Source organism: Carassius gibelio, chromosome B8 (genome assembly GCF_023724105.1).
Source record: "Carassius gibelio isolate Cgi1373 ecotype wild population from Czech Republic chromosome B8, carGib1.2-hapl.c, whole genome shotgun sequence".
Lineage (NCBI taxonomy): Eukaryota > Metazoa > Chordata > Actinopteri > Cypriniformes > Cyprinidae > Carassius > Carassius gibelio.
Genome location: NC_068403.1, coordinates 22,262,281 through 22,290,260, shown reverse-complemented (window position 1 = coordinate 22,290,260; position 27,980 = coordinate 22,262,281). Strand labels below are relative to the sequence as shown.

At 39.6% G+C, this 27,980-nt stretch overlaps 1 protein-coding gene across 1 annotated transcript; it reads left to right on the top strand.

The window, feature by feature from the left end:
• Positions 1 to 104: 104 nt before the first annotated feature.
• LOC127963507 (inositol polyphosphate-5-phosphatase A) lies at positions 105 to 27,980 on the top strand. The gene is made up of 16 exons (XM_052563446.1): positions 105 to 582; positions 7,116 to 7,157; positions 8,660 to 8,760; positions 10,612 to 10,699; positions 13,817 to 13,880; positions 14,989 to 15,092; positions 15,423 to 15,475; positions 15,804 to 15,923; positions 16,975 to 17,053; positions 17,150 to 17,236; positions 17,920 to 17,994; positions 18,073 to 18,146; positions 18,717 to 18,828; positions 18,927 to 18,995; positions 19,086 to 19,150; positions 25,431 to 27,980. The coding sequence occupies exons 1-15, from the start codon at positions 523 to 525 to the stop codon at positions 19,125 to 19,127; spliced, it is 1,170 nt and encodes a 389-aa protein (XP_052419406.1). The 5' UTR covers positions 105 to 522; the 3' UTR covers positions 19,128 to 19,150; positions 25,431 to 27,980.

Here is a 27,980-nt window from a genome sequence, read left to right as displayed (position 1 = left end):
TTGCGTGGGTGTGTGTGTGAGAGAGAGTACTACACACACTCACACAAACACACACACCTAGGTAGATTTGCGTGGTTTCAGTGTGAGTGACACGGAAACTTTGACGCTGCTCGTTCGTACAGTACAGTAGCTCACAGTACTACATGTGCGGGGCGGAGCTTCGCATGCAACATAACATTGACAGCCCAAGGTTGATTCAGTCTGGCACGACAGGAACTCCGAGGCTACAGATGCGTCGACGCTGGCTTAATTCAGCTTAGAAACCTAGTCCTATTACCATGCAGACAGGAGGAGAAATCCCTCCGTGTTCACCGGCGAGCAACTGAAGACCGTGGAGTGGAGCTCTTTCGTCATGACAGCAGCACTGGAGATGCGCGCGGGGCTCTCGTGCGCTCTGTCTTCAGAGCGAGATAGCTAGACTTTTCTAATCTTATCTGTAAACCTTTTATTATTCCTCCACCAAGGAGCTGCTAGTGGGATTTCCTTCGTCAGATTAGACTTGTCTCCAGCTCGCTTCTTATCATGGAGATGCCGACGGACGTCTTACTAGTGACTGCAAACGTCGGATCACTGTTTGACAATGTAAGTCTCCTCTGTTTAAATCCCTCATCATTTTCCAGCTCAAAATGCGCAGTGTAAAAGAGTCGACGCAGCGAATTATTCTGGCTTTAGTGATTTCACAACTGCTTCTTTCGCAACTGTAACGTACGCGGTTGTTTTACGTTAGTTAACCTGCTGCTGAACGCTACCTGTGTTTCTTAAAAACAGTCGTTACGTGAATAGGCCAAAACACGCTCCTTGAATAGCGGACGCTTTAAACCGCTCCGAAAAGCGCGTTTAATTATTTCAGTCTGTAAATGTCAGCCTATATTATTTTCTAACTCAGCCGTTGTTATATTCTACTTCGCCGTTCATTAGGGACGCCTTCTTACGTCATTCTGCGCTGTTTTATTAAGTAGTCTGCTAGTAAAGTTGTAATTCAAACACACGCTAGATTGACGCCGCTGTTGATATTTCAGCCTTGTGCGTTTCGTAGAAAGTTAAAAGGAGTTCAACTTTTAAAACGCGTCTCCGTTCCGTTACGCTGCGTCTCGCTGTCTTCGAACGCAAGAAGGCGTGCTGCGCGAGCGGCAGTGACGCTTCTCTCTCATCAGTGATGGAGCTGCACCTCCTGGAGCGGTGATAAACCGTGCAGCAGTCAAACACACTTCAGGGATTTTTCACTCCACTGGGCCTTTCTCGCACTCGAGTCCCCCAGCTAGAGTGATCTCGTCTCCCAGTCACGGTGTGCTCTCTGACAGCACCTCCCCAAAGGTCTAAGGACCTATCACACACTGTGCCACCGGCCTCTGTGTGTATTCAAATAAAACAGGAAACTGACAGACAGTTGTGAGGTTTTTCAAAGCGCTCCCGCGAAACTGTGGAGCTGAGCTGCTGCTGCACTATGTAGGGTGCTGCTAGACACCGTCCTGCAGTTATGGGCATCTGAAATTAGACTGGGTAATGCTAGTTTATACTGAAGAGAAAAACAAAAACATGTACAGTATAGCCTACTTGCGAATGGTAGCCTAATGTTGGCAACAGGGTTTTTAGTTACTGGAGCTAAAACCATCAAAAACGGTTTTTGTTATGGGCGTCTAGAATAAGACAGTAAGAGAATGTTAGTCCACTTGGGAGAAAAACAAACATACATGTGCTTGTGAATAGAAGATTAATGTTACTATAAAACCTTCAAAAACTGGTTTACCTAAAAATATGTAAAAAGTTCATTTATTTAGTTTCAATTGTGAGTTAACTAAAATCATAACAAAACTGAATAGGCCTGCTATAAAAAATACAAAAACACAGCCAAATCACTAAACTTTATATATATATATATATATATATATGTTAGAAGTTCATGGCAAGCTGTTTATACATTTTTCAAAATTGCTAGAGCTATTAATTTTTATGTTTCTTGTATTTTTACTAGTATCTTTTTCTGTTTCATTCCTTATTATTTATTATGTAGTCATTTTTATTCTTGTGTAAGTAATGATTAAGTGCTAGTGACTTGTTTCATTAGAGTCCATATACAGTATGTAGACTATTGGAATTTGCATTCTCATGAAACTAGTCAGTGTTAGTTTTCACTAGTCTCTGTTGAATAACTGTCTACATGAGTTGAATTTTAGGGAACCATGATACCTTTAAAACATGAAAACTGCCCACTAACTTAAATGGACAGTGAACATTTTGTTGAAAAAACCTTTATAATGATTATGCTAGCAGCAGGTGACGGTGATATACTGGGAAAACCATACACAGTAGACGGATTTTTTTTCTAATAGTATGTCACACAACAGTTTGAGACTTTTACATTGGATTTAGCTCAGTTTGTTCATCAGTTTTTTTTAACTTGCGTAGGTTGTCCGCTTCTTGTGCTCAAGGCATGCTTGATAACAGAGTACAGGATTGTGCAACATTTCTAAATGTTTGCATTTCCGGATGATAAAACACAAAAAAATTATGCATGTTGACACTGATGGAGGGCACAAGCATTGTCTGAATGCAAGCGAAACTCATACAACACCCTAGAGCACTTTTTTTTTTTCTTTTTTTTTTTTGGACCACTCACATTTTATTCAGAAAATAAAAATCTAGTTAAAATCTTGCTGTGGAGTTAATTCCCCCTCATTCTGTGCATGTTCAGGCCAGATTTTCCAGAGTTGTTGTTTGGTCGTATTTGTTAGAGCACTAGCTTCATTGTGTGTATAGAGAACCGAAGCTACAAGTGGAAATTTGGCCCCGTACCCAGTTTCCTCCGGCCATGTTTGGCTGAGAAAAAGCACATGTCACAGTCCATTGTGACTGTAAACAGATGAATATCTTTTCCCAAAGGACTTCAACCCTTCCTCGCTTCTTTTTTTGAATAGGTCGGTATAAATGCTGTAGAAGACTTCCAAAAATGGTTCTGTTTTTGCTATCCACAAGAAGGACCTGTCAAGCTTTGAAACAGCCTTGAGTTTATAGTGTTTAGCTATGATTCATCATGTTTAATGAGGTGATAACATTTGGGGTGTATCTCACAGAAAATGTTGAAATGTCCTGGCCTGCATTTCCTAAAAGCATAATGAGCCCAGTGCTAATGGTTTCTGTGTACCTCTGAGGCCCGGTGATTCACCCCCAAGTCAAAAATAAAAATAAAAAGAAGAATAATTATATATATATATAATTATAATTAATATATATATTACAATTTCAGTTTCATGGAAATGAAAGCACATTTTTTTGACACTTTTTTTCAGTATATATTACATTTTGTACAGCAAATATTGTCTCAGTGTATACTTAAATGTAATTTTGTAATATAATATTTCAAAATATTTAAATAATATTTTTTACGTACAGTAAAATGATAATGCTACAGTACAAAATAAAAACCCTTCATGTTGCTAAAAATAAGCGTCATTTTGTTAATGCGTAATATAAATCTATAACGTGTTTTGTTGTTTTATTTTATTATTCACACAAAAAATAATCTGCGTATTAGATCTCACAACTATAAAGTTTTCACATTTGGTCTTGAAAATGTATGGCTGCAATTCGTAGGGCACCTAAATAGCTTCTTTCCATAAATGATTTTGTATTTTCTTGTTCTGTCATGGCAAAACAAGTTAAAGACAATACATTTATGACAGCTTTTACTTGAATTGCATTAATTCTGTTTTCGTATTCTTGAGTGAAGTGTGTCTCAGGCCAAAGAGATTTCTGTCAACGCGTTTTTGTAATGCCTCGAATGTTTTTGACAGTGCATGCGTGTTAGATCAAGTCATGCAGTTATAACAGATCGCCCAGGTGCAAGCGTGTCTCATGGGCTCTTTATCAGCGCTTCATCAGAGCTGGTTAAAAATATCGTGTCCCCCGTGACAGTGTCCCCTGTAAGATACAGTGCAGTGCAGTGTTTACCTGCTGTTTAAAAGCATTCCAAGTCAGTTGACTTAGTTCTTGTGTGCTATTTTAAGTCGAATGTTAGCACGGGCTGGAGCTGGAAGCAGGAAATGATGCATTGCAAATTTGGGAAATCCTCTTGAGAGATGAGATGAGATGAGATGAAGGAAGTTTCCATTGACCTCCCCACCCTTCAAATTCACTAGAACTAAGAACACAGAGATAGAAGGCATGTGCGCGACAGTCCATAAAAGGTCTTTACAAGATCAAAGTAACACTGTAAATTGCATAAGATGCAATTCTATTCTAGGCCCTGACAAATTCACTACAAGTCAATGTGATCCTGGGACTCTTTCACTGGCCGTGCAGTCGAATTCTCTTGACCTGGTTTCACCGCTTGCTTGATAGGCTGTGAAGGGAGTGGTCAGTGTTTGCATTTTTAAGTGCTCATAGCATGAAAGAGACACAAAAGAAGCAGAGCAGTACAGCAGTGTTTCAGTTTGCCTGCAGACAGACCGGCAGTGCTCTGCTCTTTATCACAGTTCTACCCTTTACCTTACTGCAGAAGAAGTGAAGTAAATTTCACACTTGTGGTTATAGCAGACCACAGAGGCACACAACTGTGACACTGATAAAGCCGGTCTGTTTTGTAGCAACCAACGTTTTTAGGAAGAGGAGAGAGATATCTTTGAATATGTTGTGTAACATTTAGTCATTTTGTGGTTGATTTTTTTAACTGTTTATTTTATTTTACTAAATGCTATACTTTTCCTTTGAATAGTTATAGTGAAAAGTGTTCATTATTCATGCCCCGCATTATTAATGAATCTGCAGTTTCACACAGAATCGGCAGGTTTTCAGTCGCAAAAATTTCTTATGTATTTATTAAACATTTGGCTATGATACTTTAAACTAGCAATAACGAATGCAGTAACAAAAAAATAATTAATTAATTTCCAAGTTATAAAGTTTTATAGATTTGTACCAAAATAAATGTGGAAAAAGTCCATATTCCGTTTGGAATCCTTGTGAAAAAGAAGTGTGCTAAGTAGTAGTTGTGCACTTGTAGTGTAGTAAAAATAAAAATCTAGTGTTCGTTTTAATGTGGTTTTATTAACAAAGTTCGGGAGAAGCACGATCAGATAATCATCCAATTTAGCACAGGTGCATCTCGTTTAGCTAATCATCTTAAATAGCACGCAAGCATATATATATATATCCAGTCTTCCTACCTCCTGTCCCACGACAGTTTTTTGGCAACCCTCCTCCACCCCAACTCCTCACTTCTAATCTATTTATCCCAAATTAGGGATAGGGGAAGTTATTTGGGTTCGGGCTATGCTCCGGGCCCGGACCCCTCCCCCAGGACAGCACGCCAAAATATGCCTACTATTTGCCTTCAGATTAGATGTAAGGGTGAACTCGTGAAACACACTTAAGTGCACTTTCAAAAAGTTTGAATGTTTTCTCATGGTTTAAAGTGCAAGAAATAATTATTATAAATGAGTAATTAAACATTAGTTCCCCGAATAGCACAAATGTTTGTTTGTATACGGCAGTACCATATTTAAGAAACAATAGAATTACTTATGAAACGTACGTTTAACTAATTTTAGCTGCATTTTATAAAAATTTAAATGGTGATAATACAACATAAGTTTAAATGCATGTTTGCAAAAAAAAAATTGCATTTACACTTCAGTATATAATTTTAAAGTATAATTAATTATAAAGTATAAATATTGTAAAAGCATGTATTTCTTTTCCCCAGGGGACTGCTTGAAAAAGCTGTAAAAGATATCACACATATAGAACATATCATAGAAACTAGTTCTCATTCTCCACCTTACAGCTGAAATATCTAAGCTTGCTGTTTTTTCAGGTCAGTTTTAATTCATTTTGCCGACTCACTCCAATGGCAGGCATTTCAGAAATGCATAACCTACGGTGGCAGGGCACAGATCTTCAGATGCAAATAAACACAAGCACTGCTCCATTCACTGGATACTCCCTCAAACTAATCTCGTATTACATTTTTGAATATCAGCAGAACGTCTGGTCCAGTTTTCATCTCAGTCTGGTCAAGAAACAGAGAGAAAACATTGAAGAAAAAAACTGAAGAAAAAAAGTTATTGCAACTTTTTATCTCATGATTCTGACCTTTTCTGACTTCTCTTCTCAGAATTGTAAGATATAAACTTATCAAGACTTAAAGAGTTATAAAGCCAAATTCTGAGGGAAAAAAAGAGAGCGACAGAATTGGGAGTCAACTAAAACGTCACAATTACCTTGTTTTTTACAATTACCTTGTTGTACCTTGATTTTTTTATTCATCATAGTGGAAACTGCTTCAATATTTTATGTTTGACTTTTTAATAATATCTAAAGTATCGGATGTGACTGTGTTTGAAACCTGTTTCTTCAGATAATGGTATTTCAAACATTTGATCAATGCTTTCCACCACACACATGCACACAGTTTTTCATATATTATTCATTCAGGTTTTTTTATGTTGATTCTTTTCTTTCATATGTTTGTTCATCTTTTCGAACACACATTAGCCTGATTTAAGGATGTAGTTAGACATCTGTTCTGTCATCAGTATATGTTGACTTTATATACTTAGTAATATGTTGGACACTATATACTGTGTAAATCATTTTTTTTTCTCTTGTGTAGTTTGGCACTAGTATAAAAGTAGAAGGATGTACTGTACTTTTATCTCATGGATGGATGACGTTTAGACTCCCCATGATAAATATCACATACAGCTGTTTAATTGTTTTATCATCATTAAAATTCCAACTGTAGAATACAAACTAAATGTGCAAAGTGCAAAACAAACCTCTAGTGTACAGTCTGTGCTGTATAACTATTATTATACTGTGTGCTGTCAATATGTCTGTCTAGTTTAAATAACTTCTTATCCTTTTAAGATGGATGTAATCATGATGGAAGCGCTTGTTATTATTGGGCATATTCAGGATGCCTTTAAACGGTTTGATGCAGACCTACTGTATAGTGGCAAGATAGCCTGTAATGTCACAACTGAAAGCACTCAGAAACCCTTTATCCAGTGAATCTCATCCGCTCTGCAGTTTAAAGCTCACAGCGTGGGTTAATCTGACCATGCTGTTAGTATTATAAAAGTGGCCTAACAGGGAAATCTGGTTGTTGTCTTCAGGTGGGTGATATTGAAGACGACTGGCTGCATGAGTTCTTCATGGTGAGTTTGATGCATTTCACATGTCCTTCATTCAAACACACATCTGATGATGCTCAATGTAGCGTTGTAGAAAAGCTGTTTTTAAACATGCTCTTTACTGTTCTAATGGTCACACAGACATTGTCAGAGATGTCCATCTGTTCAAACCTGCTATATATATACACACACACACCTTTGCAAAGTGAACTTTACTCTGCTAAACGGACACTGTAAACCTAAAGGTGTTTGTCTCATGTATACAACCGGTCTTTTGTGCACCATAAAACCCTGTTATGTTATCTGCTGTTGTCATGTTGTGAGCACACAGAAGTTGAATCACAGATTTGATGATTTTCCTGCAAGATATAATATGTACAGGATCTCTGTAGCCTCTTTTACATTTAATTGCCATCTAAGTTAATTGTATTTGAAGTTCAGCTTGTTCTAAATTGGCATGACACTGTCAAAATACATTGTCCAGGGGCATTTATAGTTTTTCATCAGTACTGAGGCACAGGCCCCCAACAAAAAAAGTGTGCCAATGTTTTGATACACTTTTAAATACTTTATTGGATGTAAACTGATATAAATCATCTTTAGAGTTAATCTCAAGCTGCACACACAGTAAATAACTGCTTCATCAATAGAAGACATTAAAAGCAATATAGAAAACATGATAGAGTTTTGTTTTCTACAGTAGATTGTAGACACATATCCATGTCTAGTTACTGTTTCAGTGTGAGAAACCACTGCAGACAATCCTCTACATGAGTGAACAGTCTGAAAAAATATCAAATTGAACCATGAACAGTTTGAAAGTCATTTCTATAGGAATCAATGCACTTAGGAGTTTCACATCCAGATGACGCTCATGTTTAGGTTGTTCACATTAATTTGCTGCTTTGGGCAGTTGAAAGCGGCTTGGTTTGAATGTGAATTTCATTGCTACAATGTTAACAATGGGCTTTTTTTTTATTTAATTTATCTGAAATATCAATGTCTGTGCTTTTTGTGCTACGTCTTTGAGATTTCTGTACTTGTGATTTGCTTATGGATCCTATTTTTATGCGGATCCATTTTTAAATAACAGACTTTTTGTTAAACTGTGAAAAAAGAGAAAAGAAATTCAGGGTTAAGTGTGTGGTGCAAACTGTTAAGATGAAACTGACATGAACAACGCAGTGTTGACCAGATCTAGCTACCCACAATACTCTAATGGTTAGGAGTGATTATCTTTCTTGCTTCCTTCTACAGACAAGTTTCTGAAGACTGAAAAGGTATCATTGACATCACTGTAAATGTAGAAATGTGGCCATGTGTTGATTCATTTTTCTGATGTCAAAAAATGGGAAATTTTAATAAGTGATGAATTTGAGTTCTGCTAATTACAGTATGTATTTTATTTGAAATCAGTGTACTTATATGATTCTCAGGATATGATCCTTTAATGAATTTCGAGGTGCAACAGTGGATAAACACACTGGAAATAATGGAATTGTCTTATGTAAATCATATCTCCTTAGACGGTGCAAAAGCATAAGCCATGCTTCGTCGCCCTGCACTTTCAGGAAGTTGGTGGAAAGGACTATATGGTGAACATGGGCCACGCAGAGAACTTTTTCCGGTGAGATTTTTGTGAGACATTGCAAATTCTGGCCTACAAACTAGTAACCTTATTAAAACTACTGTACCGTGTCAGTATCTTAAAGAGCAAACCACTGATAACAGTGTTTGTATAACATGAAATTTACATGAATAACATACAGAATGTTTACAAATTACAGTGTTTATTGTTTCTCTATATATGTACAGGTCCTTCTAAAAAGATTAGCATATTGTGATAAAAGTTCATTATTTTCCATAATGTAATGATAAAAATTATACTTTCATATATTTTAGATTCATTACACACCAACTGAAATATTTCAGGTCTTTTATTGTTTAAATACTGATGATTTTGGCATACAGCTCATGAAAACCCAAAATTCCTATCTCAAAAAATTAGCATATCATGAAAAGGTTCTCTAAACGAGCTATTAACCTAATCATCTGAATTAACTAATTAACTCTAAACGCCTGCAAAAGATTTCTGAGGCTTTTAAAAACTCCCAGCCTGGTTAATTACACAAAACCGCAATCATGGGTAAGACTGCCGACCTGACTGCTGTCCAGAAGGTCATCATTGACACCCTCAAGCGAGAGGGTAAGACAAAGAAATAAATTTCTGAACAAATAGGGTGTTCCCAGATTGCTGTATCAAGGCACCTCAGTGGGAAGTTTGTGGGAAGGAAAAAGTGTGGCAAAAAACGCTGCACAACGAGAAGAGGTGACCGGACCCTGAGGAAGATTGTGGAGAAGGACCGATTCCAGACCTTGGGGGAGTCTGGAGTAGAAACATCCAGAGCCACCGTGCACAGGCGTGTGCAGGAAATGGGCTACAGAGAAGCAGCACTGGACTGTTGCTCAGTGGTCCAAAGTACTTTTTTTGGATGAAAGCAAATTTTGCATGTCATTCGGAAATCAAGGTGCCAGAGTCTGGAGGAAGACTGGGGAGAAGGAAATGCCAAAATGCCTGAAGTCCAGTGTCAAGTACCCACAGTCAGTGATGGTCTGGGGTGCCATGTCAGCTGCTGGTGCTGGTCCACTGTATTTTATCAAGGGCAGGGTCAATGCAGCTAGTTATCAGGAGATTTTGGAGCACTTCATGCTTCCATCTGCTGAAAAGCTTTATGAAGATGAAGATTCCGTTTTTACAGCACGACCTGGGACCTGCTCACACTCACAGTGCCAAAACCACTGGTAAATGGTTTACTGACCATGGTATTACTGTGCTCAATTGGCCTGCCAACTCTCCTGACCTGAATCCCCATAGAGAATCTGTGGGATATTGTGAAGGGAAAGTTGAGAAACACAAGACCCAACACTCTGGATGAGCTTAAGGCCGCTATCGAAGCATCCTGGGCCTCCATAACACCTCAGCAGTGCCACAGGCTGATTGCCTCCATGCCACGCTGCATTGAAGCAGTCATTTCTGCAAAAGGATTCCTGACCAAGTATTGAGTGCATAACTGAACATAATTATTTGAAGGTTGACTTTTTTTGTATTAAAAACACTTTTATTTTATTGGAAATATGCTAATTTTTTGAGATAGGAATTTTGGGTTTTCATGAGCTGTATGCCAAAATCATGAGTATTAAAACAATAAAAGACTTGAAATATTTCAGTTGTGTGCAATGAATCTAAAATATATGAAAGTTTAATTTTTATCATTACATTATGGAAAATAATGAATTTTTATCACAATATGCTAATTTTTTTAGAAGGACCTGTATGTCTGTGTATATATGTGTATATATATATATATATATATATATATATGTGTGTGTGTGTGTGTGTGTGTGTGTGTGTGTGTGTGTGTGTGTGTGTGTGTGTGCAAGAATTATATTATTTTTTATCCTTTATCCTTTTTTATAGGACCATAGAGTCCAAACATGAGATGGCTGACTTCGACAGAGTCTGTGTTTATGTAGACAGTAATTTCAAGGATGTTGACAGTTTCACGGTGAGTGATATGGCTGTTTCAGTATCTGGCAAGATGATTTCACTTGGTTACTTAGTGATTTAGCTCATTTGAAACACATCTAACCGTCATGCAGTCAAAGTGTTGACTTCTGCACCAACAGAGCTGTGGTTGCTTTGAATGTCCACTAGGTGGTGCTATACAATCGTTTTGAAATCTACCAGTACACACTTCATTCACCTTCCTGTTATTGTAGTGCAAATTCTAAGTTAAAGAATAGGCCATCCACATAAATTAAAACTTTTTTAAGGTTATTTATTTATTTATTTATTTATTTTTTACTATGTATTTATTTAAATGAATGAGGACATGGACTTTCAATGTCAAAAAAAGAAAGAAAAGACAAAAGAAAGCACAAAAATAGTACCCATGCAAGTTGTGCTCTATTTTTAAAGTCTTCTGAAGCCATGCAATAGTTATGTTTAACAGACTGCAGTTAAATTTGTTTTAAAATATGTATAATTGTTCCAACAGTGAGCTGTTATAGCTGCTGCAATCAGATCATTGTATGAGTGAGATCAATGGATCAGTCCAATTTGTGAACCAATCAAACTCATAATTTCACTACCTTTTAGCTGATTTTAACTGGTCAAAGTGCTACAACAGATCATAAAATATTAAGTTATGCAAAATAAAACATACACTGGGGTCTAATAGTCTGTGAAAGACCATATTGAAAATGAGGATTCAGAATCTAATTTAAACCTGTAAACAGAAAATCTAAAACAACAACAAAAAACTTTCTAAAAGTTAGATATCTCGTTTCTAAACAAAAATACAAAGACCTCTTGAGTAAGTCCATTCTTAGTCAGCTGCTGTCTAACAACAGTGACGGACCAAAGACAGAGCCCTGTGGCACCCCTTTCATTACTCAGAGTAAAATCTGTAAAAAGAGAGAAGTTGCTGGTGTTTGGCAGGGTATTAACCCCCAGCCCACCCAGGTGAGAGGTACTGTGTGTGTGTTTGTACACTATGTGTTACGTCTGTACCTTGATGGACTGGGTTAATGTGCAGGAGTGGCCAGGCAGCGGACCGAGTCAATACGTTTAACTCCAGATTAAAACTATTGATTTGGCCCTCTCATCTGAACATGATAAATAAACTTAAGGTCTGCGTCTGTGAGTGAGTGAGTGTGTATTTGATTTGTTGATGCAGGAGGATCAGTGAGGTTTTTTGTTTTTTGTTTTTTGTATGTGGACCCTTTGCCAAACCAACTTCAGTTTTTGTTAAAAAAAAAAAAAGTACGTAAAAATGTTTCATGTTTCTACATGCCCATTCACATACATACACTAAAATAGAGATCAGTACACTCACAGCTGTACACCTATCTTCATCAATCAGGCCAGTGCAGCATTTAATAAAAAAATATTGACCTAAAAGTGATTTTTTTTATCTAACCACCATTTGTACGATGAGTGTGCCAGACACTCTCTGCATTTACACGCACGCACACACACACACACACACACACACACACACACACACACACACACACACACACACACACACACACACACACACACACACACACACACACACACACACACTCACTCTTCCCAGTCAAGCGATTATTCAGAGCCCTCAGAAAACTAATTACAAATCAATACAGATGATGTGAGACAAATGAGAATGAAGGTGGGTGTTAACACAGACAGTGACTATGTGTGTGTGTGTGTGTGTGTGTTAGAGAGTGTGTGAGTGGGTTCATGCACTGCATTGAGGACCTTCATTATAAAAAGTTGCAAAATTTCAGCAAGATTAGTTTATTTTATGCCATCACAGTAATTTGCTTTAACTATCAAAGAGACAATTTTTTCCCATGCCTCAGTGATATTTTAAATATAATAGGTCCTTGTCAGCAGTATTTAATGATACCTTACTGCAATACAATATATTGGCTATTAGTTCTTTAGCTTCAAACTGTGGAATAATCTAAATCTGGAAGTATGTAATTTGAAGTCAGTTGTCTTTGTTCATACGCTAAAAAAAGGGTCAGTAAGATTTATTAACATTTGAAAGAGTCTGTTTCATTTGATCAAAAATGCATTTTATTTTAATATACTATAAAATGTAATGTATTCTTTTGATGCAAAGCTGAACTTTCTGAAGTCTTCAGTATGATCTTCAGAAATCATTCTAATCATTCTGATTTGCTGCTCAAGAAACATTTCTTATAATTGTCAATGTTAAAAGAAAAGCAATTTTTTGAAATGTAACTTTTTGATGAAAAACAAAACTGCATTGTAATTTTATACTAGAATATAAAATGCTAATTATCCAAACTTTGACCTCTTGTTAAAAAAAGTCAGAATCCAGTCATTTCCCAGTCTCCCTCCCGAGTCATTTCTTGTCTCTCCATAGCCATGGCATTTGGCTAGTGCATGTGCCTGCTGTAATATCCTGTATCTCAAGACTGGTCACCTAGAAAGCATTGTCATATTAAAAAGCATAATTCCTTTCACAAGATTTATATATTTCTCCTGGGATGGGTATTTGGAAGAAAGCATGGCTGTGTGTGTGTGTGTGTGTGTGTTTATGGTGTGGCGTGCTTCATGTCAAAACATCCCTCAACGGCGGGTCATTTTTCTCTGCCATGCATGAGAATAGTGTTGGGCCAACAGCAGGGCTCTGTGTTTAATCCCTGTGTGATTGTTTTAATTTTCTGTCCGTATTGATCTCTGCGGGACTGGATTGATGTGCGCTCACTGGAGCAAGCAGCTAGTACATTAAATCCATTCAGCATGCTGTCAGAAAAGGTTTGTGTGTTTATCGGATTGGCATATCTGGATGTTACCAAAACTAAAAACCATAGGCAAGTCTGTAATGGGATAGTTCAGAAAGATTATTGACTTAATAGTGTCTTGAAAGTCAGGGTTTAAAGATTATGATGTGTGCACATCATCAGCATCTTTCAAAATCAGAACAGCTCTTTAGACATTAGGGATCTCTGTTAACCCCTGCTTGTGCATGACTTTAAGCAGTCAGATCATTAGCCCAGTATCCAATCAGGACATTATTAAAGCTTCAATCAGAAGATCACGTGAAATCATTCATGATTGTTTGTTTGTCTGTTTGACTGATTGATTTATTTGTTTTTAGGCTCTGGGAAGCATGTATTTCATCCACAAGTCTCTGAAAAATATCCAACAATATGACTTCAGTGGTAAGTTTTTAAACTAATATAAGGTGTCATGGTTGATTTTCATTCCAGGTCATACCGTAAAATCAGTATAACGTAATATACAGTCTCAGCCTGATCCCCCTTTTAGGGGTTATTTATAAATAGTCAAAAAATATATAGAATAAAATATTTGTAGAGTGGTCATCTGATCAAGCACTGTAATCTGGATGAGCTGAGATTTATTCAAGAATATATGAAGGCTGAATGATGTAAATAGACAGAATCAGTTTTTATAGAATTCGGATAAATAAACCTATATTTTCTTGACATATTTTAGTATTTTAACATGAAAAATGATGGTACCTTATCTAAATTATCAAGTATCTATACTTATGATTAAAGTACTGTAGTACTGCCTTTAATTTATACTTATGAAAACATAAGTAACAGAAAATGACAGAATTACAGTCTACTGATAAGCACCACTGGATGCGTTAAAGTAATTAGAATTCAAATGTTCAAAATTTAGGTTCATTCATATAATTTAATAAACAGTACTGGTTCTCAAAATTATTTGGCATTTATGTAAATGCTAAATCGAATGTCTGTTTGATGATATGGTCATTTATATACAGAGATTATGTTGTGAAGCGGATTAAAAGTTTCAATATTTCACATGTGAATTATATTTATAAGATACTTGTTTTTTACAAAATCTGTACTTTTAATTTTTTCTAATAAAGTTATGAATTTCAGTGAAATTCACACAAAATCCCACATGTTGAAAACAAAACATTAACTGCCATTAACAGAGAGATCAATTTCCATTCAACACAAAACAAATAAATGTTCTGCTTTGACTCATTAGGTTAGAGTCTCTGATAAAACGGGATTTAACCTCATAAGCTTTTCCACTAGGCTTCATCTGTTCTAGTCACAGCATCTCATGAATAAGCTCTCAAGAAGAGGACTAATAGAAGAGCCATTAAGATCAGCGGACCAATGAATCTGGTCCCTATCAAATCAGTGTCTCATAGATCCGGCGCTCACAGCCTACAGCCACGCGACAGCTCTAACATTAGTATATTGATTTTACATTTGCATGCTTTTCTTACAATATGTCTTGTTTGTTTACCCCTCCTCCTTGTAGAGAAGGAGTTTATAGCTGTATCAGGCCATAACAAGTACATGGTCTCGCTGGAAGAAGTGACTACCATAGAAAAAGAGAAATTCCCTAAGAACTTTTGGCCTGATGTAAGTGTGTGTTTCTTTTTAAACTATTGTACTCAATTTTTATTTAGTTCAGAATCTCTGGTATCACACACTTCTTTTTTTGAATACATTATTAAGGTTTATTTTGCTTGTATTGCTTAAATGTACAATGCACAGAGCATTTGTGTGTTTGCGAACTCTGGTAGCAGAGCAAATAAGTTCCTCTGCACTATTCTTGAAAATTACATTATTACTAAAATACAGTTAATTACGATTCCAAAAAAAAAAGCACTGTTACTCATATTTGGTCTTTAAATCTATATGATTGCATCCTTGGTTTTCATATGCATTTGTGTGTGCATTTAATTACAGTTTAAGTGGTCCAGAAAAGGCTACATGAGGACACGATGGCTGATTAACAACCAGTATGTTTGCGCACACACACACACACTCACACTCACACACACACTTCACCTTTCTATCATGTATGTGTTTTGGGCCTTAAACACTTTGTGTAAGCTGTGTGTTAGTGGAATCGAGTGTCATCAGAAGTGCATTAGTTGCAGACATGTGGCAGCAGCACAATAGAGGAGCACTGGAAGCTGAAGACTGAGTGAACTGTCTGAGAGCCTGTGTACTCCATCCTGTCAGCTAATGTCCTGCATCAGTCACAGAGACTGACAGGATTGATAGACCCCCCCGTCCCCCAAATTAATATGTTATCTCTGTGTGTGTGTGTGTGTGTGTGTACAGGGGTTTAGACCTGGTGAATGTTCACCTGTTTCACGACGCCTCCAATCTCATAGCCTGCAACTCTAGTCCGTCAGTGTATTCTGCAAACCGCAAGGAAGCGCTCAGATACGTCATCAAAAGGTTTGTGCTTTTGAATTATTCCATAAATGCAGAACAAAAAATTTAAATTAGCTGAAAATGTACTCACCTTCGAGCCATCCAAGATGTAGATGACTTTGTTTCTTCGTCAGAACAGATTTTGAGACCTTACATCACTTGCTCACCTGTGGATGCTCTGCAGTGAATGGGTGCCGTCAGAATGAGAGTCCAAACAGATGATAAAAACACCACGATAATACACAAGTAATCCACACCACTCCTGTCCATCATTAACATCTTGTGGAGTGGAAAACTGGATGTTTATAAGAAACAAGATCATATCATTAAGAACCTAACATTAAGAATATGATTAAGTTTGAACTGCCACTTCTGGCCAGAATACAAGTCCATAATTCATAATAATGCTACCTCCATTGAAAAAGTCCATCCTCTGTTGTCCTCTCTCATCAAAATCCACCAACATGATTTTTTACTAACTAACTGTTTTGTCTTGTAAATGATGCTTGATCTGTTTCATATTTCTCACCTGATTCAGACAAATTTTTTCATTGAAGAAAGTAACATTTATAGAGTGAGGACATGGTTTGAAGCAATGGTTTGAAGTTAAAAACATATTAATAGTGGATTTACAAGCCATAGTCATAGCTTGTGGATTATTGTGGTGTTTTTATCAGCTGTTTGGACTCTCATTCTGACGGCACCCATTCACTGCAGAGGATCCACTGGTGAGCAAGTTATGTAATACTACATTTCTCCAAATCTGTTCTGATGAAAATGCAAACTCATCTACATCTTGGATGGTCTGAGCAGATACAATTTTAAGCCAATTTTCACTTTTGAGTGAACTTTTCCTTTAACCACGGACACAGTGGTGGAGAAAATAATATAAAATTATAATTTCATAGTTCACTAGAATTGAGCTCTAGCCAACATTATTTCCAGCTGGAGATGCTCTTACACACAGAAATACATCACAGTTAAATTCTGTGTCTTGTCTTGTCTTGCAGCAGAAAAGACACTGAGTTAAATGAGGTTTTTGGTCCCATTTCTAACTCTTTCTCTTGTCTTGCAGGATATCAGATAGCAGCTCTCTCCCCTTCTTCCTGTTTGGGGATTTCAATTTCCGCCTTGACACATGTAGTCTAGTACAGGTAGGTCTGTCTGATATACTGCATGATATATCTGACCACTGAAGGAATAACACATAAATTATATAAAGATGCATATGGGTATTTGTGTGTGTGCAGAACCTCTGCATGTCGGCCGATATCCAGATGGTAAAAAGAAACAGTAGCAACGAGATCATCTATGAAGAGAAGGACAATGACCACAAGGTGAATATTTATTTTCAAAGTAGTTCATTATATGGATTAAATGCAAGTAAATTAATGTCTTATAATGCACTGCTTTACTGTATTTTTGATCAAATAAATACCTTGTTGTGTATAAGAGACTTACACTCACCAATGTTTGTGTGTGTGTGTGTGTGTATATATATATATACATATTTACAGTATAACAATATAATATTGCAATATAAATAACAGTAATTTTTTTTGTACCTTTTTTTTTATGTTTTATGATTATGTTCTTGCACCAGTCACCAGCAAATATACCATCACATCTGCTTTACTAAGACTTTGTAAACATAAATGTTAAAGGCTCTGACTTTGTGTCCAGGAGATGATTAATATTTTCTTTTTCTGTGCGCTCAGACATATCCAGTGCACTGTCCAGTCAGATTTATGGTTTTTGGAGGGTTGATATTGACTTCTTGCCAGTCCAGAACATGCGAGCTTGCATTTATATCGCTCCTGCAGACGGGTGCTTCATTTTTGTGCCAGCAAAGTCAGAGTTACTCTCTGTTCTTTGCTAGTATTTATATGCCCTGCATTAACATCTGTGTTTCTCTTTCTCTTTTCACCTCTTTGTCTTTCCTGTGTTTATTTTTTCTTTACCCTTGTTTTATTCTATCTCTTTGTCTTTGGTCCCCTTTTTTTAAACACTCTATCACTAGGTCCTCCTTCGTATAGAGCCCAAGATATTTACTTACTTGCACCAGGCCATGTTCAGAGAAAACAACGGAAAAGAGGTCTGAATTTTGTTTTAAGAGATGAGACATAGCGTCTAATCAAAAGAGTCTGTGCTTATGTATTGTTCTGTCTTTCAGCTGCTGAAGTACGATAAGGAGATCTCTGCATTCCATGACGTCATCACAGAGGAGGAGATCCACTTTCCTCCCAGGTGAGCAGCTTGAGGAAGTCTTCTTAAACATTCACAATACACAATATATTCATTAGTGCAAATCAAAGCATAATATTGTTCTCAGCTCCTGAAAGAGATGACCTTTCTGCAAGATAAAACTGTATAATTTTTAACAACATTTTACTAATCCTGAAAAAAATGTATCACAGTTTCCACAAAAATATGAAGAAGTGGAACCATTTTATAGATTGATATTAATAAGAAATATTTCTTAAGCAGCAAATCAGCATTTAATGATGATTTCTGAAGGATTAAGTGACACTGAAGACTAGTAATGATACTTAATATTAAGCTTTGCATCACAGGAATAATTTATAGTTTACAATATATTCAAATAGAAAACAGTTATTGTAAATAATCATTTTTATATGTAACTTTTTTACTTTATTTTTCCATCAAATATCAAGAGATCCCTTATCTTACCAACGCCCAAACGTTTGAAGCAGTGTGTCACATTACTGAATTCAAATTTCTTTAAATAATGTATTGAAACTGCCAGTCCAAAATAGTGTAATTTTCATGTTGTGTATCTTGTTTGAATGTTTTCAGTTATCCATACAGTGAGGACTACACTAAACCTACACAGTACATGAACACGCGATGCCCGGCATGGTGCGACCGCATCCTAATGTCCCACAGCGCCTCAGATATCATCCACCGGGTGAGCTGACATTCATAACTGTATATCTTCTTAGCTATTACAGATCTAAGTGATTGATCAAATGAATTAGCAGCTGATTAATTGTTTGTTGTCTGCAGAGGGAGGAGGGTGAGAGTGGGGTTGTTTATAACACACTGGGCACCGACATCTGCATGGGAGACCACAAGGTGATCAAAATCAAAATCAACAAACAAATGACAAAGATTTATACTTACTATTTGCAATATTAATGTTTATCTTTTATGTCTTCCCTCCAGCCGGTTTTCCTGTTTTTTCCAATGAAGACAATTACACATTGACACAGTACTGGGAGAGTCGGAGGGTGAGGCATGTGATTGTGTTGTTTGCTTTTTTAATTATATATATTTTTTTTTAACAATCTCAGTTTACTAGTTCTAGTTTTGTTCATTTTATATATATATATATATATATATATATATATATATATATATATATATATATATATACACATACACACACACACACTCACCGCTCAAGGGCTCTGTTCTGATCTTCCCCGAGGAGCCGTTAGCAGCCCCTCGACCCTCATTTCCTGTGACTCTGAGGTGAGATGAAGCACCTCAGTGCCGCGTGATTGAAGACGCGTCCCGCCGTCTCTTAAGCGTACGCAAGCAATTCTGTAAAAGCTGCAGTGTTCATTAATTACAGATACACAGGACACAGATCTATCCTGCATCGTTGTCCTCTATTGGCATTTTTAGGGCAATGATTTTGTTTTGCTGCCAGTTTTATGTGTGTTCTATAGGTTTTGCTTGTCTAGGGTTTAGATGGCTTTACGAGTGCTGCTGGTCTGTCATTTAGTCTGCTATTGCTGTTCGATTATAGACATTAATATTCCTAGATACTTAAATCAGAGAATTGGGGTCTAAAAGAGTTAATAAGATTTTTAGTTGTTGTTAATAAGTTATTAAGATTATATATGTGAGACCTTACAATATATATTGTTAAGGTTTTTATTCAGCTAAAATGGAAAACGTACTCTGTTACTAACGTAACCTCGGTTCCCTGAAATACGGGAACGAGTACTGCGTCAAAGACGCATATGGGAAAAACCCCTTTTTTCTCCTGAACTGAAGCCTTATTCAATCACGCAGTGAAACTGCACAGCCATTGGATCGTGCAGTGCTATTAAAACAAACCAATGGCTTGGCAGCAGTGCTGCACGAACCTATGGCAGCGAAGCCCGCCAAAGCCCGCCAATATGGGCGGGGAATCTGGCTATATATTGGCCGCTTCGCCACAGGAATTCAGGTTACTTCGACTGAAGCGACGACTGAGTTGTGCAGCCTTTTTAGCATGGCAAGGAACGCAGTACTCGTTCCCGTATTTCAGGGAACCAAGGTTACGTTAGTAACCAAGTACGTTCCCTTTCAATACTTCACTCGTACTGCGTCGAAGACGCATATGGGAACCCAGTTCAATCACGCCATGCTAAGAAGGGAGGACGACCAACGCAATCAAACTTGATTTGTTAAACCAAGATATGACAATAGCAACTAGGGGCAGAATAAGCTCAATGAGGTTACGTCTGGCCTAGCCTGATCATCCCGTGTTCGTATCGCCTCAGTAGCCAAGGGACCAAGTGCATACGAGTAGAGTTTGAGCCTTGGGCAAGAATGGCCAAGAGCATGCAAATGAGGAACAAGAAAGTACCCTAGCATGAAGCGCCGGGATGTCTAGATTGTAAAATCTAGCAAATGTGGACGGCGAGCTCCAGCCAGCCGCCTCACAAATTTCTGAGATAGTCACACCACTAGACCATGCCCAAGACGAAGACACTGCTCTCGTCGAATGGGCTCTTACTCCAATTGGGCTTTGCAGGCCCAAAGAAGAGTAGGCTAGCTGGATTGCATCAACAATCCACCTTGAAAGTCTTTGCTTAGAGACCGGTAACCCTCTGGTGCGGTTTCCAAAGCATATGAAGAGCTGTTCTGATCGTCTTATTGGCGCAGAACGCTCTATGTAGACTTTTAGAGCCCTCACTGGGCAAAGTAGATTCAGCCCTGGATCCTCCTCTGTGTTTTGTAACGCAGAGAGGGTGACCACTTGTGCTCTAAAGGGTGTGGAGAGCACCTTTGGCACATAGCCATGCCTCGGTTTCAGGACGACCCTCGAGTCGTTAGGCCCAAATTCTAGGCAATTAGGGCTTATCGATAGTGCTTGCAAATCACCCACACGCTTAACAGAGGCTAGTGCCAATAGCAGAGCGGTCTTTAGCGACAGGGCTTTAAGGCCTATGGACTGTAGCGGTTCAAAGGGGGCCCCCTTCAGGGCTCTCAGCACCGTGGGCAGGTCCCAAGAAGGGACGGTGGGAGGGCAAGGCGGATGAAGCCGTCTGGCACCTCTCATAAATCGGACGACTAAGTCGTTTCTGCCCACCGACTGGCCTGCTATAAGGACGTGTGACGCCGCTATAGTTGCTACATAGACCTTAAGCGTGGAGGGGGATCGTCCCTTCTCCAAGAGCTCTTGCAAAAATGACAGTATCACTGATACGTCACAAGAGGTCGGGCTTTCACCATGGTCTGAGCACCATGTGGAGAACACAGACCATTTGGAGGCATAGAGGCATCGTGTAGACGGAGCTCTAGCCTGTGAAATTGTGTCTAGCACACGCTCAGGGAGTCCCGCGGGCTCCCGTCGAGCGACCAAAGGTGCAGAGACCACTTCTCTGGGTGTGGATGCCAAATCGTCCCGTCCGACCTGAGAAAGGAGATCCCGTCACAGGGGAACGGGCCATGGGGCTGCAGTCAGCATCTGCGACAGGTCGGCTATCCAGTGCTGATTTTCCCAGAATGGGGCTACAAGCAGAACCCTGCATCTCTGATCCCTGACCCGCCTGATTACTTGGGGAATCAGAGGGACCGGAGGAAAAGCATAAAGAAGACGGTTGGGCCAGTCCTGGGACAACGCGTCCTTGATCTTGGAAAAACATATTGGGCAATGAGAGTTGTCTTTTGAGGCAAAGAGGTCTATTTCTGCTCTGCCAAAGACCTCCCATATCTTCTGAACCGTCTGTGGGTGGAGTCTCCACTCTTCTGAGGAGACTCCGCTTCTTGACAGCATATCCGCGCCCTTGTTCAGCTTGCCCGGAAGATGCACTGCTCTCAGGGACCCCAAATTGCTTTGGGTCCATTCCAGCAGTCGCGACGTTAGTCTGAAGAGACGCGTCTATGACAGCCCACCTTGGTGATTTATATAAGAGACCACCGTCATGCTGTCCGATCTGACCAGCACGTGGTGGCTCTTTAGGTCTGACAGGAAGCTCTGGCAGGCTCGTTGAACTGCAATCATCTCGAGGCTGTTGATGTGAAGCCTGCTCTCCTCTTTCGACCATTGGCCGAAAGCGGGTTTCCCTTCGCACAGCGCGCCCCAACCCTTGTTGGACGCGTCTGTGGAGATCACTTTCCTTCTGCAAACCATACCAAGTGGAGCACCCCGTTCCATCCATTGCATGTTCCTCCAAGGGGTCAGGGCCGAAATACAGTCCTGACTCACCTTGATATTCAAGCGTCCGTGACGCCATGCATGAGGTGGAACACGTGGTTTCAGCCAATATTGGAGGGGGCGCATACGAAGCAGCCCGAGCTCCAGCACCGGCGATGCCGCCGCCATAAGACCCAGCAGATTCTGGAATGTCTTTAGGGGTAGAGAAGCACCTATTTTGAAAGAGGCCGCAAGTCGCTGTAGAGCTGCAGCGCGCTCCTTCACCATTGTTGCCCTCATCGTCACTGAGTCTAACACTGTTCCCAGAAATGATATCCGTCGGCTGGGGGACAGTGAGCTCTTGACAAAGTTCACCCTGAGCCCCAGGCATTCCAGATGGCTGAGGAGCACAGTTCTGTAACCCAATGCCTCCCCCTCTGACTGAGCTAGAACTAGCCAGTCGTCGAGGTAATTGTGAATGCGGATGCCCTTCTGCCTGAGAGGGGAGAGAGCCGCATCCATGCACTTTGTGAACGTGCGAGGCGCCAGAGACAGCCCAAAGGGGAGGACCTTGTTGTGGCGAGTGGGGCGGGGCCGAGAGGCGTGGGAACGAGGAGTGAGGCCAGGTGTAGTGATTGGAGATGAGCTACACCTGCGCCCCACCGCCAGTATCGAGTCCCACGTAGGAGATGGAAGGATATAAAACTGGAGTGACGACCATGAAGGACGAGAGAGGACCAGGCCTGGGACATATTTTATGTTTTGGATTTTATTTGCGCGCACCAGTCGTCCGCGAGGGGCTGGTGCGCCGTTTTGGTTATTTTTGAATATTAAAATGATGTTTTGATTGTGCGCCGGTTCCCGCCTCCTTCTCCCGGGCTTCGGCACCACTGTAACGATATTACAACTCCATATACTTCGGGAAGAAGGAGGCGGGAACCGGCGCACAAGAGGAAGAGTGGAGCGCCGCGGCTGCTTGCCCTGCCGATGAGTAGGCACGCCCGGCAAGCGCCGACGTCGTACGGCAGGGTTTGGACGGATGGTTGGCCTTGGCTTTCCATCCAATAGCTGCTGGAGGGCAGAGATGCACGGCCACAGACTCGTCCAGCGGCGGCAGCCGTTCGTATCCTCTTTCATCAGCGCCGTCAATTGAGGTGAGGGCGGATGAAGATGAAGTACGCAGGCGCGCTGAGTAGGGGGCGTGCCACGATTTAGTGAGCTCGTCGTGGACCTCCGGGAAGAACGAAGCAGTTCGCTGACGAGGGGCTTGCTGGCGCCCCGGCAGAAACCATTCATCCAGACGGCTACGGGCTGGTTCCTCTGGAGGAGACCAATCCAGACCCAGCTCATCCACTGCCCTGGAGAGAACGCGGATAAGCTCGGCGTCCATCCCGAGTTTCGAGTGGTTTGGTTCAGATAAACATCGAGGGGGCGGGGTCCGGCGAGCCCAAAAGCTCCTCAGCATCTGAAGCGGCTAGAGACATGTTGTCCTCTAGCAGTTCCTCCTCAGTCCCTCCAAACAAAACCAGATCACTCGCGGCAGCAGAGGGACACTGGTCTGGCTGTACAAAGAGGACTGGGGAATCCCCTCTGGGCGAAGAAAACGAGGCACGCGGGGGCTGAGCCGGCGTGAGCTCGCTTTCATCCTGCTGCTTTAATCCTCTTCCCCGCCTTTTCTTCCTCGCCGGCTTGCGGGAGGAAGAAAAAGGGAGGGCGCGAGGAGCGATATCGAAATCGAAATTTGCTCTTTCAATATATCTCACCGGATGGCCGCAGGGAAGCGATGTATCTGCGGTGGGGACCGGCAGTCGCGTTCCAGTGCGAGGCGTGTCAACGGCGAGCAGTTCAGCGGAGATCAGCGGAGATCAGCGGAGATCAGCGAAGCGATGTGACGTCGTCGCTGAAGGAGAAATAATCTGAATTCCTGTGGCAAAGCGGCCAATATATAGCCAGATTCCCCGCCCATATTGGCAGGCTTTGGCGGGCTTCGCTGCCATAGGTTCGTGCAGCACCGCTGCCAAGCCATTGGTTTGTTTTAATAGCACTGCACGATCCAATGGCTGTGCAGTTTCACTGCGTGATTGAATAAGGCTTCAGTTCAGGAGAAAAAAGGGGTTTTTCCCATATGCGTCTTCGACGCAGTACGAGTGAAATATTGAAAGGGAACTTTAATTGCTTTCTTAACATTTTCAGTAAAGTAACATTTAGACCGCTTTTTAATTTAATTACAATAAAATCCAGATGAAACTAACCCTAGTGAATAAATATATTTAATGCTAAATATACTACAAATAAATTTACATATTTATGTGCTTAATAAAAATACACAGCAACTGTACTGTTAGTTTACTACTATTGTGAAACAGAAAGGTTCTTCTAGGTTCTCTATGAAACCATTTAGACAAAAATGTTAGTTAGTTAGTTAGTTAGTTAGTTAGTTTTATTTAGAGTTTGACAAGGCAGGATATTGAAGAACAAAACCCTGAAATGTATCAAACAGAACACATACTCGAAACAACCTTATATACAATTAATAAATAAATTAAACAAAACAGGCTTCAAACAAAAAACAAAACAAACTGTAAATTATTTATAAAACAGTTTTAGAGCACGTGGAATAAAAGAAAGTTCATGTCTTTTTGATTTACTCCTGGGCAAAACAAACTCCCTATGCTGCCGTAATAGGTAGGTAGGTTTGGGAGCCACAGACAGGAAACAATGCAGAGGTGATGAACTGTCCTTGAGTAGTTTTATAAAAGTACGTATAGTGGCCTCGTCGCGCCTCTGACTCAGTAATGGGACAGTAGAAGTTGGAACACCTATTATCCGGCAGCAATGTTTTTGGGCCCTCTCTAGCTCATCAGAGAGACCTTTAGGTAATCCACCCCATACCGGGCTAGCATACTCTAGGACTGGCCGTATAAATGTCAGATATACTTTCATTAAAACATCACTAGGGAGACCAGCGTTTTTAGCAACACAGAGATAGTGTATTCTAGGACGCACCTTCGCTTGTTCTTCTATGGCATCACGAAGCACCTTCATTTTTAAGAGTGTAATACTCATAAATCAAACAAATGAGTTTAAACATCTAATGCCTGTTTTCATATAATTATACTTTATAAGCTCCTAAACACTCTTTCTCTTTTCATCAGGGCTTCCTGCGTTGTTGAAGTGTACCTAGAAGTTATTCTGTGGACATCTCTACGGATCAAGCCAGTACACACACACCGAGACATGAGCAGACCCTAACAACACCCACCCACCGACCGCACGGGACCCCCGAAACCTCCAGCACAACACAGGAAACGTTCCTTTCCAAAAACCATTTTCCCTGGTATCACAATATACGTTTAACTAAGACTTCAAGTATGTTCAGCGTGACTTCAGCGTGAAAACACTTCTCAAAGCTCTCGACTCCTGACTTTTAGGTTTACACTTTGCATAGAGGATGTAAACTTCTGCGGATTACAATGGCAAAGCTTTAAAATTACAACTCCATTGGTGTGCTTTTACAGAACTCATTGTAAGGATGTGAATGCAAGTACAAGTATGCTAAGTATATCCAAACGCAAGCTGCTGCAACGCACAAGCTTTTGTGGCTGTTTGAATCCATAATCCGGAAGCTCTTTGCATTACAGTTCATTCATAGGGTGTAGCAACCATTCTGGTAAAACTTCCTGCATGCATGAGATTCATAAGCGTGCGTTTTTGCATTTTTCACTGGCCTCAGCACTTACGGCTGTCAGCTTCAGTCATTGTCTCTGCGGGGTTGTTAGTCAGACTCTTGGATCAATAGAATATGTACAGGACAGCAAGGGACGAGTTATAAAGCCATTAGCACTTGTGAATTATGGAAATCCCACCCAGAGTGACCTGGCCTGGAAGCCCCCAGACTTTTAATTAGAGCACTAGTGTAATGCGAATGCTAATGTGGAGTGGAGCGCTCCAAGATGATTTTGTTTCTTCAATTGTATCGAATCTTGGGGAACTTGTTTTGTTATAAAGCTCTATAGTTTCTCAATGGTGTTGGTCCAGCGTTAAATCCGTTTAAAGCTAGTCATAATGACCAGTTTTCATATTCTCTGTGGTAATATGGTGGTTTGTAAATTGCTTTAGTCAATGCTTTATGACATTACTTTAAATTGTAAATAGTTATAGTGCTTCTTAACAGTCTACATGAATCACCTTTTAAGTCAATGCAGAGAGTCACAGATGCTTAGAAAGAGAGAAAAATTCACCCAAAATGCCACTTTTGTTATTATGAAATCATTATTTTATGAGCTTCTTACTTGTGCTGAACTCAAAAGAAGATATTCTGAAAAAAGTTGGTAAATAAACAGTTGACGGTTTACAGTAGCCATCGACTTACATTGCGTTTTTTCCATACTATAGAAGTCAATGGCTACCGTCAACTGTTTGGTGACCTACATTGTTCAAAATATCTTCTTTTGTGCTCAACAAAAAACTCAAAAACTCATACAGGTTCAGAACAACCTGATGAGAATGACAGAATTTGCATTTTTGGATGCCCTTTAAGAATGAGACGTTGACACACTTTTATAGTAAAAATGTCCTCAGCAACATGTTCCTCATTTCAAATCCAAATCAAACAATTTATAAACCTCTACAAGTGATAATATCCAGATATGACAGGGCCATGGTTTTGAATTTATTGATTCAGTCGATATAATCTGAACACCCCATGCATAATTTACGCACGAGGGTTAAACCGTACGGCCCACCTGTCAATAATGGACTTGTTGTAGTTGATTCATGGTATGGTCAACATAATTTACTGTTCTCGAGGGCATCGCTTCAAACCCTGGCTCAATAGGAGGCCATGGAGTCGCTCGGCATCAATGTCATTAACATTTGAGATTTTAGAGATCAACACAAACACTACAGTCTTTTGAGATTTATGTGCACTGTTATTAGCATGCTAAGTTAAACGTGTATGTAGCCATTCATGTTTGCACTCGTTTTGGGGAATTATTTTACTTCGCAGTGATGTGAACATTCATAGAACATTTTAAAAGAGTTTTGCTCGTAGCAGTTGTGAAATTAGACACATTGCTTATTTTATGTTAACCTTTTTTAAGTTATTTCTACTTTCTGTCTCTGACTCTCTCCTTTTCTTTTTCATTAAAAAAATGAAACTTGTTTGAGGGATTTTAACAGGATCAGCTGAGAACAGTTGAAAAACATATTCTATATTATTATATAGTGTCTATGCAGATGATGGATGGTGGTGAAAAATTTAAGATAAATGGTGACTGCCGGGCTAAGGGAAACTTGTCGATAAGATCAGGAAATTTGCAATTTGAAATTATAGGTTGTTCATAGGTTTAAACACAGTCATATAACTTACAACAAACAGTCATCTTCATACCGAAAAATTTCAGAAGCTGAAAAAAAGACTCTCTTATGTAATTGACACGCTGTGCCAAATGTTTGTTTATTTCCTCATTTCTTTCCCATTTTGTGACTTGTGACGAACCTTGTTTTTGGTAGATCTGTTGTAACGGATGTGAAATGCAGTAAGATACAGCTGCAGTGCATTTACTTTAGCCGTACCTCACGTGCTGCTGAATGTTGGACCGGCCTGAAACGGTCTAAAGAAAGACCCTCTTACTGTACTGTACCCCTGCAGCACCTATGAATGTTTTTCTTAAATTTCCTAATAAAATGTATATATTCATCAA